Source organism: Sciurus carolinensis, chromosome 3 (genome assembly GCF_902686445.1).
Source record: "Sciurus carolinensis chromosome 3, mSciCar1.2, whole genome shotgun sequence".
In the NCBI taxonomy this organism is placed as follows: domain Eukaryota; kingdom Metazoa; phylum Chordata; class Mammalia; order Rodentia; family Sciuridae; genus Sciurus; species Sciurus carolinensis.
The window spans coordinates 11,603,227-11,613,858 of record NC_062215.1 but is presented as its reverse complement, the minus strand read 5'-3'; the positions used below and the strand labels follow the sequence as shown (position 1 = coordinate 11,613,858).

At 47.0% G+C, this 10,632-nt stretch overlaps 1 protein-coding gene and 1 long non-coding RNA gene across 2 annotated transcripts in view; one reads left to right on the top strand and one right to left on the bottom strand.

The window, feature by feature from the left end:
• Nucleotides 1-1,073: 1,073 nt before the first annotated feature.
• On the bottom strand, nt 1,074-8,752 carry LOC124979865 (uncharacterized). Its single transcript, XR_007107702.1, has 2 exons — nt 8,257-8,752; nt 1,074-2,434 (listed from the first exon to the last, which is right to left on the bottom strand). It is a non-coding gene; the product is annotated as an uncharacterized LOC124979865 (long non-coding RNA).
• Nucleotides 7,861-10,632, top strand: part of Gna13 (G protein subunit alpha 13) — a 39,207-nt gene continuing 36,435 nt past the window's right edge. The window contains 1 exon segment of the mRNA XM_047544672.1: nt 7,861-8,407. Coding sequence (XP_047400628.1) covers nt 8,125-8,407 — 283 coding nt within the window. The 5' untranslated portion in view covers nt 7,861-8,124.

The following is a 10,632-nucleotide window of genomic DNA, read 5'->3' as shown; positions in this document are numbered from 1 at the left end:
ACTGAGGCTTAGTTCAAAACATTATATATTTGCTTTTCCATAGTGCTTTCTGGCTTCCTGCCCTTAATGGCCTTGGGAAGGACAGGGACCACCAGAGCCTTAAGCAGGCTCCTTTGGGAGGAATACAAACAGCCCCTGACCAAGGACTGGCTAGTGAATGACTTAAATGGAATGTTTCAATGGTACATTCAAAGTGTCCCCATTAGGATCCACTTGGAGATCCTAGGGATTGGGCAGTATTTTGAGATCTAGTCTGGCCCTTGTGAAAGGAGGTCATTTAGATGGTAACTCATTGCGTATTTTAGCTAGTGCCACACTCGCCCCAGATAAGAGAAGCCCCTGCCTGACTGCCTTACTGTGCCTCCTCCCAGACTGAACTGTAGGTTCCAGGACCTCAGGTTCCTTTTTCAGGCGGGCCGAGCCTACTTCCCTGGGTGTGGTCTGTCCTGAAGGGGTCTAGGCCTGACAGCCGTCCAGCGGCGTCTGTGTGCACACAGAGCATAGGGGTGTGGGCCACGTGCAGAATGAACAGTCAAGCCCAGGAGTCACCGCTGCCACTGCCCATGGGCCTGATGATAGCTATCAGCTCATCCACTGGACAAGGAAGCATTCTGTCGGAAGGGAACTGACTGGACGCCTGCTCTGCCATCTCACATCACCCGATGGAAGCACTCTGAGGTTACTGTGCCCACATCGCAGATTTGCAGATTAGAAAATGAAGCTCCTGCTCTTTTTTTTTTTTTTTTTTTTTTTTTGGTACCAGGGATTGAACTCAGGGGTGTTTAATCACTGAGCCACATCCCCAGCCCTTTTATTATATTTTATTTAGAAAGGGGGTCACTGAGTTGCTTAGGGCCTCCCTAAGTTGCTGAGGCTGGCTTTGAACTTGTGATCTTCCTGCCTCAGCTTCCTGAACTGCTGGGATCACAGGTGTCCGCCACTGTGTCTGGCCAAAGCCATTCTCTTAACGTACGCTGCCAACATCTCCACTTGACCCTCTGGTCTCTGGTTGATGAGGTGACTCCCCAGGCTTCTGGTGGATAATATAAACCCCACCCCTCTTCAGAGTTGAGATTTGCGGGGGCCAACCCTTCATATGCATGTCTGTCTTTCTTTTTTTTTTTTGCACGTCTTTCTTATTGTCATCAGAACCTTGCAACCAGAAACAGATCCTGCCGGGGGACACATTGGCAGCTGTGAGCATACCTGAGCAAGAGGTTTAAAGCACAGATTGAGGAAAGATAAAGGAAGAACGTCATTGTCGGCCCTGGTAAGCCTCCAACGGGCTTCTAAAGGCATTTGGTTGCTTCTTCCTCAGTCAAGCCTCCCATCTGTGGACGGGCACTGAGTGCACCTGTCCTATAATTTAATCTTCCTGAGGATTCTGTGTGTAACTCCTTCCACTTTACAGGAAAGAAAGGCGAGGCGTGGCTTTGTTAACTGAGTTCTCACCCAAGTTCCTTCTCCCACTGGGCTGCATTCCTTCTCTGGAAAACAAAATGAATGGTGAACAGTCTGACAGGAGTCATGCTGGTGTAGACAGGATAGTGGATCCCCTCTCGACGTAAGGATCTCTTCCTGTTACAGTTCAAGCCATCACGAGTTTGAAATACACATAGGAAGTCACTTCTCCTGGCTTTTATCCCCGCCCCCATTTCTCCCTGTTGGGATGTATCAGGAGAAAGCTAATAACTGGAGCAGAAGGAGGAGCTGAGTTACAATGCTTCATCTTCTCAGGTCTCCGATGCTGTTACTCTGACTCAGCAGTTGCTCTTGTTCCCTGAATCCTTCTATGAGCTTGCCTTTTTTCTTCCTTTGCAGCTGATACAGGAATTTGGAGAAAGACTCATTGATGACCTGATTTATTCTGGGAGCCCGTCTGCAGCGATCTGAAAAAGGCCACGTGAACCATTTCTGGGCACCGATGGATGAACTCTCCCTGCTCGATAAATTCAACAGTTGACACTCCCTGGCGTTTTGTTCTGAGGCAAAGTCCGGCTCTGCAGGTTGTGACATGCGAGGCTACCTGTAGACCAGTCAGCCAGTCAGGAGTTGCTGGAAGCAGCAGGTCCAAGCCTGCTACCCCAGTGTTCCCAGGAAAAGAAAGCTGCTACCAGGGGAATAAATTAAGACTGCAGACTTGATCTTTTCTGGAGAAACAGGACTTGTGTTTACAGGCAAGAAAATACTGAAAGCATCCCTCCTTTACAAAAGTGGCAAGGGAAAATAAAAGAGAAGGAGTGAGCAGGACCTTTCTAGTTTCTCAGGAGTCTCAGACAGACGCAGATGGCCCGTAAAGGGGTCTGATGCAGCAAGCAAGGTGCCGCTGCTTCTAGGGGTGCTGGTGCATGTCTTTGAAACAATACCAGCTTCTGACTTCTGATGAGCTGAGGTCACAGCTGATCATCAGCAGCTCATGGATCCTTTTCAGAGGCTGAGAAAAAAATATAACCAATAATTAAAGTCAGGTTTTCCATTATTAACAACAACAAACAAAACCACCCACAATTCAATTCCACATGTCTAGTTTCATATGAAACTTTCCACGTGAAAAACTTATTTTGGTATGGGTGACATCGAATTTCATTACCAAAAAAGTTGCCCTTTCAGATCTAACTCATGTTAAGTGAATAATGCGTGGGGCTCACACACCAGGTACACATTGCGATTAGCTCAGCTCCTCTTTTCGTATTTCCCCATCAGCCACCTGGAACGTTTTACAAGCACAGCCTGAGCTCAAAGTATGGAACATCTTACTAGAATCAGCCCAACAGCTGGGGAACTTCAAGGTGGCAGCCAGCCTGGAGGGGGCTGGAAAAACAGACCAACCAACCAACAAACAAAACTACTGGACTCCCTGGTGCCTCCAGGCAAAGTGCAGTCAGTTAGCTTCTTGTTTCAAGCTTGAACTTCACACACCTAGACATTTCAGGCGCTGGGGCTATTTTGGCATATAAGAAATCGCAGTGCATGGAGTCAAGATAGGGAGCTTCCAGTTCCTGCTGTGCGACTGGCCACAGTCAAGGAGGCTTGGAGAGAGTCATCTAAGCCTTTCCTCCTGTGGGCCTCTCCCCGTGCCCCAGGAGAGTGAGGTTAACGCTGCGAGGTCCCTACTCAGGCTACTGTGAGCAGTGAATGAGATGACTAGGTCAGAGTGCTCTGAAGCACTTAAACCATCACACATATGTAAGAGGTTCGTAGTATGGGACAGCTCGGGAATTCCCTTGCTTTCCTGGCAGGGAAGGGAAGAATAGGAAAAGTTCATGGCTGCTTTATCTGTAAGAATGCTTTAGAATACACCTATTTTGTATTGATGGTGAGACAGAAGGGAGTTGGGTAATGAGGCTGCAGGATATGTCATCATCCTCATTAGAAAATTAACCTAAGGTTTAATCATCGAGTAATGTGACTGATTTTTAAATAAACACATCTAAATGGGTGTTGTCCTGTTCTGAGTAGTGAGTAGTCACCTTGGCAAGTCAAACGTTTATTTAAGTTATATTTCCCATCATTCAGAAAAAGAATTTCTTTTTAAAAACCCCATTGGAAACATTCCGGGACCCTCTGGCACATTCTTTTGACTGTGTCTGAGGGTGACACATTTTTGTCCTTTGTGGATAATCCTGATTTTTATAAACAGCCCAAAGTTATTTGGCACAAAAGATGGTAAAGAAGCTAAGTAATACCATTTTTAAAAATTGAAAATAACTCGTGACTATAAAATAGAAGCCTTTCTTTCGGTTCCAAGAGCAGAATACCAATCGTAGACTTCAAGAATAACAGGATTATTAGAAAGGGCTTGTTCCATCCTATGTGACAAGAGGAGAAAAGCCATTTGGAAATGTGTTTCGTTTTTAGTCAGACCTTTCAGTATTTATCTTGCAAGACTGTTTGCCACTAAACTGAGTTTCCAGCAAGAACAAACACTGCAACTAATCAACTGTTCCTATGCTTTTAACACAGCTCCAGGGGGCAGCTAAATCTTTCATTTGCATATGGATTAACTAGCTAGCAACAAAACAGATGTTTCCAATAAATCCACATCTGGATCTGTTGGAGACAGCATCCAGCAGATTCAATTCTAACCAGTAGACTCTACACTCCCTTAAAAAAGTTTGGGATTTTTTTTTTCCACTTATGAAATAATATATCTGAAAATGAAAATATCAATATCCCCATAACGCAATCTGAAGCAGCTAGTAGATTGGCTTCTGGTGTAAATAATTAAGATTGTCATAGGTACTATTTTAAAACATGACACTTCCATTCATGATATGCATACTGTGACACTTTTCTTTTTTGGGGGGTTACTAGGTATTGAACCCCGGGGAGCTTTACCACTGAGCTTAGGGCTTCAAGTTCGCTACATTGCTGAGGCTGGCCTTGAACTTGTGGTCCTCCTGCCTACATCTCTGAGCAGCTAGTATTACAGTCATGCGAAAACGTGCCCAGCCCTACATCCATAATTTCAAAGTTAATGATGCCAGTGACTTAGGAAAACACCTTTTCCTTAACTCGTTTTGTTGTTGTTGTTGTTGTTTCCTATGGCAAGATTCACATAACATAAAACTCACAATTTGACCATTTTATGTTTTAATATTTTGTAGATGTTGATGGACTTTTATTTTATTCATTTATTTATAGTGGTGCTGAGAATCGAACCCAGTGCCTCACACATGCTAGGCAAGTGCTGTACCACTGAGCCATAACCTCAGCCCATTTTACTTTTTTTTTTTTAATTATTATTATATACAAATGGGATACATGTTGTTTCTCTATTTGTACATGGCCATTTTTTTAAAAAAAATTTTTAGTTGTAGATGGACACAATACTTTTATTTTATTTATTTTTTTATGTGGTGCTGAGGATCAAACCCAATGCCTCACTCATGCTAGGCAAGCATTCTACTTACTGAGCTACAACCCCAGCCCCATTTTATTTATTCACTTATTTTAATTATTTTTATTTTGGAACAGGGTCTCATTGTGTTGCCCAGGCTGGTCTTGAACTCATGATTCTTCTGCCTCAAACTCTTCATTTGACCATTTTATTTATTTATTTATTTATTTATTGGCACCATGGATTGAACCTACGGGTGCTTAAACACTGAGTCATGTCCCGAGGCATTTTTATTGTTTATTTTGACACAGGGTCTTGCTCAGTTGCTTAGGGACTAACTAAATTGCTGAGGCTGGCTTTGAACTCACTATCCTGCCTCAGGCTCCTGAGCTGCTGGAATAATAGGAATGCACCACCCACAGCCAGGACATTTGATCATTTTAAAGTGTGCAAATCAGTGGTATTATGCACATTCACAGTATTCAGCAACTATCACCCCTATCTAGTTCCAAAACACTTTCATCACCCCCAAAGGAAAATTCCTATCTGTTAAAGCAGTCATTTCTCATTTTTCCTTCATCCCTAGCTTCTGGAAACTACTAATGTGCTTTCTGTTTCTGTGGTTTTGCCTACTCTGGACATTTCATATAAACCAGACCATACAATATGTTTGTGGCCTTCTTTCCCTCACTTAGCATAATATTTTCAAAGTTCATGTCATACAAAGGGAGATTAGTAGAGGAAAGGGACCAAGAGGTGGGAGAAAGGGAGGGAAGGGGAAAGTGCTGGGGAGTAATATTGGCCAAACTATATTGTTATATCGTGTGCATGTACGAGTATATGACAACAAATCCCATCATTATATACAACTATAATCTAATAATTTAAAAAATATGGAAAAAAGTTCATGTTGTAGTGTGTATCAGTACTTCATTCCTTTTTAATGAATGAATAATTCCATTGCACGGATATATCCGTCTACCAATCATTCTGCTGGTCATTTTCATCTTTGACTATTTTGAGTAGTGCTGCCATGAACATGGATATGCAAGTTTTGTTTGAACATCTCAGCTCTTTGGAGTATATACCCCAGGAGTGGAATTGCTAGGTCACATCTATGTTTAACTTTTTTTTTTTTTTTGTACTAGGGATTGAACCCAGGGGCACTTAACCACTGAGTCACATGCCCAGCCCAGCTCCTATGTTTAAACTTTTAAAGGCACCACCAAACTCTTTTCCATTTTTCTAGTTACAATTCACAAGATGTCTTGATCATCAGTTAGAAGAAGTAGATAGCTACAGCCAAACCCTGGGCTGTTCCGAAAGATGTCTGTCAGAAACACTGCTTAGAGCAGCCAGGCCTGATGTGAGCCAAGCAGATTTCCACGCAGGGCTTTAAGCAGCTTCTCTGCTCTCTACATGTCACAACATGAACTAGCTGGGCAGGAATATCTTCCTGCCTCCTAGGCATTCTTGTATCCCATTATGTTGCACACACTTCAGGAATAAGAAAAAGAGGCTTCCCTCCTGTTTTTTGCTGAAGTGTTTGGATTAGAACCTACATTCAAAGCAGAAACGGGGCTTGGGGGCCTGTGCTATGTCCCTGTCCTGGGCAGAGGCTAGTCCTTTCATGGTTTAAGCACAGGGTCTCCCTAACATCAGTTGAGACCACAGGGAAATCTTCCAACCAGAGGTGACTTTTGCCATACATTTGGATGGAAAGCACTGACCAGTGATCCTGATCCTAGTAACCCACAGATACCAGAGGTGAGTCTACCCCACTTTGTAGATTGTAGAATGTCCACCCCATGGACCTGGTTAGTCCAGCAAGAGATAATCCAACTACAGGCATTGTTTACTGCAAACGATGTATTGAGTCATGAGGCTTCTCAGTCACTAACCCAACCCAGACAGTAACTGATTAGCACTGATTTTTAAACTTGTTCATAAGCCTCTCAGAGTGCTGACCTTTTACCCCAACTCCCTAACACACAGGAAGTTTCTGAAGCCCAAACCAAGGAGCATTATGTTGCACTGCCAAAACTAGAAAGACCCAAAACAGCTTTTGGCTTTTTCCACTTGAAGCTAAATACTAAGACTGAAAATGTCGGCTTCTGGGGTCCTTGTTATAGTCACTCTGCCAACCCAGCTGTCACTTGTTGCTTGTCTCCTGGAAGCCCTTTCAGGTGTCCTGGCCTGAATCTGCCGTTAGGACAGAAAAAAAAAGTCTCTTGCTGGTCATATCCTCTGTAGTCTGGCAGGAAACCTAAAATTTGCCTGCTGCAGTTCTCAGTCTGTTTGCTTATCTGCTTCCTTGTTGGGAAGAATCTGCATCGCAGTGTCCGGTTCAGGGGGATTTTCACCATGACCTCACCCTCCTCCTCATTCACTAATTTCAACGAGCTAAAGCACTGCCCAAGTTCTAACGTGCGTGGGAATCCACACTCAGACATTAACGACCTCTCCTAGCACTTCTCAGATTGACATCAATTCCAGTTCTTTCTTCTCAAACCAAGGTCCTTTGCAGGGCTCAGGAAATGCCAAAAAGGGATGGGAAGACTAGGATCGATTCATCTAGTTATCGTTCAAGTGTTGGAACACAATGTCAAGGTGGTAACCTGAAAAAAATATGCACCAAACACCTTTCAAGGCTCGTGCCCGCTGCTGGAATAACTTCCCAGCCAGTGGCCTCAAAATAAGGCACGAGGAAGTGACAGCAGACAGCGGATGCGCTACCTAAGGAAAAGGGCGGCGGGAGCCGTTGGGGAGAAACGCAGCCAAGGGCAGAGTTCGGGACCTGGCGTCGGTCCTCTGGGGCTCGCCTTCCGCGCAAAAGTGGGCGCAGATAGAGGAAAACAGAAAGTCGGGCTCCGTGGGCGCCCGCCAGGCCCGCCCACGTGACCGCAGTTCCCCGGCCCTCCTCGCGCGCGCTCGGCGGCAGCAGCCAGCGGGCGGGCGGACCAAGGGGCGAGCGCGTGACCGGCCGGCCCGGGAGAGGCCGCGACGTGAGTGCGTGCGCGCCCCCGGGAGGCGGCGGGCGCGCGCACGCCCCGGGGCCACCGCCCCTCCCGGGCCCGCCCTCCTTCCCTCCCTCCCCGGCTCGCCTGGCCCGCCCTGCCCGGCCCGCCCTGCGAGTCAGTTCGCTGGTTCCCTCCCTCCCCGGGCGCGCTCGGGCCGCCGCAGCGCTCCCCGCCCTCGAGCCGCGGTGCCGGAGCCGCCCGCCGCCCGTGGAGGAGGTGGAGGGAACCGCAGGGGCCCGCCGAGGCGGCGGCGGCGGCGGCAAGATGGCGGACTTCCTGCCGTCGCGGTCCGTGCTGTCCGTGTGCTTCCCCGGCTGCGTGCTCACGAGCGGCGAGGCCGAGCAGCAGCGCAAGTCCAAGGAGATCGACAAATGCCTGTCGCGGGAGAAAACCTACGTGAAGCGGCTGGTGAAGATCCTGCTGCTGGGCGCGGGCGAGAGCGGCAAGTCCACCTTCCTGAAGCAGATGCGGATCATCCACGGGCAGGACTTCGACCAGCGCGCGCGCGAGGAGTTCCGCCCCACCATCTACAGCAACGTGATCAAAGGTGCCGGCCGGGCCGGGGGCGCGGCCGGGGGCGCGGGACCCGGGCGGCGGCGGGCGCGGGGCGGGGCGCCGCCCTCGTCCGCCCGGTCCCCGGCGGGGCACCGGCTCGCGGCTGGGCGGGCGGGCGGGAAGGGGGCGCGCCCGGACCCCGCGCCCGCCGCCGGGGTGCCCTCGCCCCCAGGTGAGAGGGGGCCCGGGCGGCGGCCAGGACCAGCCCCACACCCTGCCGCCGGCCTCGCCCCCTCCGAGAGGGAAGTGAGGGAGCTGGGCGTCTCGGGGTGCGGGCTGACCTCCCCTGTCCTCGCTCAGGCCGGGCAGGACCACCCGAGATCAACCCCCGTGCCAGCCTCGCGGCGCCGGGTGGGGGACCCGAGTCACAAGGTCGAGGGCGCTCCCAGTTCCCGGGCTTCCTTGGCCCGGCTGGTGAGCTAGGGAATTCTGAAACCATTGCAATCAGGAAACTTTTGCCTCTTGTCAAGGGCGTAGGGTGAACGGCCCCCACGGCCCCTTTAGGCAAAGCTGTGAAACTCGAGTGTGTCACCTTCACTGTCCTGGCAGTGCAGTTTATCTAGACCCGTGCAATTTATCTAGAAAAACTAGCACGAGTGTTTTTTCGCCCCAGTGTTACAGGATGTGTGCTTGTGATCACCCTGCAACCCCCTTCACTCTTCTTTTTGCTAAATAACCGGAGGCAAGAGAAAAAGGGGTCCCACATCTATTGAAATGAAATTGTGTGGGACTGTGACAACTCTTTGGTCTAAAAGTGATGGGGAGCCTGTGCAGGCGGAGTCCGTGAATCACTGTTTGGATAATAGGCTCTGCTCCTGTTTGACAGTATGTTTGAAAATTAAACATTGTTCTCAAGTGAAAAATACCCAGGTCTTTATTTCTGTACAAAGAAATGGGAGAAATGGTTTTTATTTTGTCATTGAAAAAGAACCAGCTCTCGTTTTTCTAGTGTCAGATATTTTTTACGTAAAAGGCATTGACAGAATTGATGTCAGGTGCATCATGATTCTCCTTATGTTATCTGTGGGAACATTTTGTCTAGGAGTTTGCTGCGGATGGCAGGCCTTTTCAAGCTGTGTATTTTTAAGTGGGGTTTTTTCTTTCAGGAAGTACATAAGCAACTCCTTCTTGTCACTTTTCCCCCCTCCATGGGTTTGTGAGAGGAAGGGTTTGTGAGGCAATAATAGGAGAACACTAGACTAGGAGTGCACAGACCGCCCCCAGCTCTTAACCTTGGTACCAGTTAAACTGTAAAAGACCGTTGTAGTTAGCCTGCCTCAACGTTTAGCACAAAACTAATTAATGTCTTTTTCAGAACTCCAGACTCTACCTTGCCAGTCCTTAATTGAAGGTACTTTTGTATCCCAGTGCAGGTGAATGTAAGGAATTGTGTTAATGAATAGAGTCAACATGTTAACTGTGAGTTAGGTAAACACCTGATTTTTCATGTAAACTAAACATGTGACCTATATTGAGCATCATTCTGAGGTGAAACCACTAGGCATCCAGGTTTTTTGAGATGGCACAATCAGAAAATTAATAGCAAAATGGTTTTTTTTCAGTTATCCAAACAAATGACTTCATAATAGATTGTTAAGATGAACCAAAAGTAACAGTTTAGTGTTAGAAATACTGAGTTCGAACTAACCTTTGTGAGTTGACATCTGTTTTTATATCATTTTTCAGTTGATCTTCCCTTTTTAGGGAAATCTGAGGCCATTCTTTGACTTACACTCATTTGAAACTTGGTCTGGGAGTTTTGGGGTTCTGAATGTGTTCCTTCGAGATTCAGTGTTGGGTACTAAGGAACTAAACTGAAGACAGTTACAACATACAATTTTTAGTATTTTGTAAGTAAATGTCTTTTAGATAGGCTCATAACATCTTATTTGCAGCCATTGTCTTCAAGAGTCTGGGCATTAGGCTCTGCAGCATAATCTTTTTCTTCTCTAGTTTGGTTTTGACCACCTTCCACTCCAGAAATTATTTTTATAAATTGCAGCATGGTAAAATTCTTCAGGAAGAGCGATTGCCTTAATAGTATTTGCTCTTCAAGGTTCTAATTTTAAGAAGGTGAGCAACAGTCCGTCCCCCCCACCCCCAGAAGATATAGGTGCTTGATTTGTTGCTGGTCTCCACTTTAGGAGGAGGTGGGCCTGAGTAGTTAAAATTTTAAGAAACCGGAATAAAAGCTTATAGTAGTATCTAACCACTCTT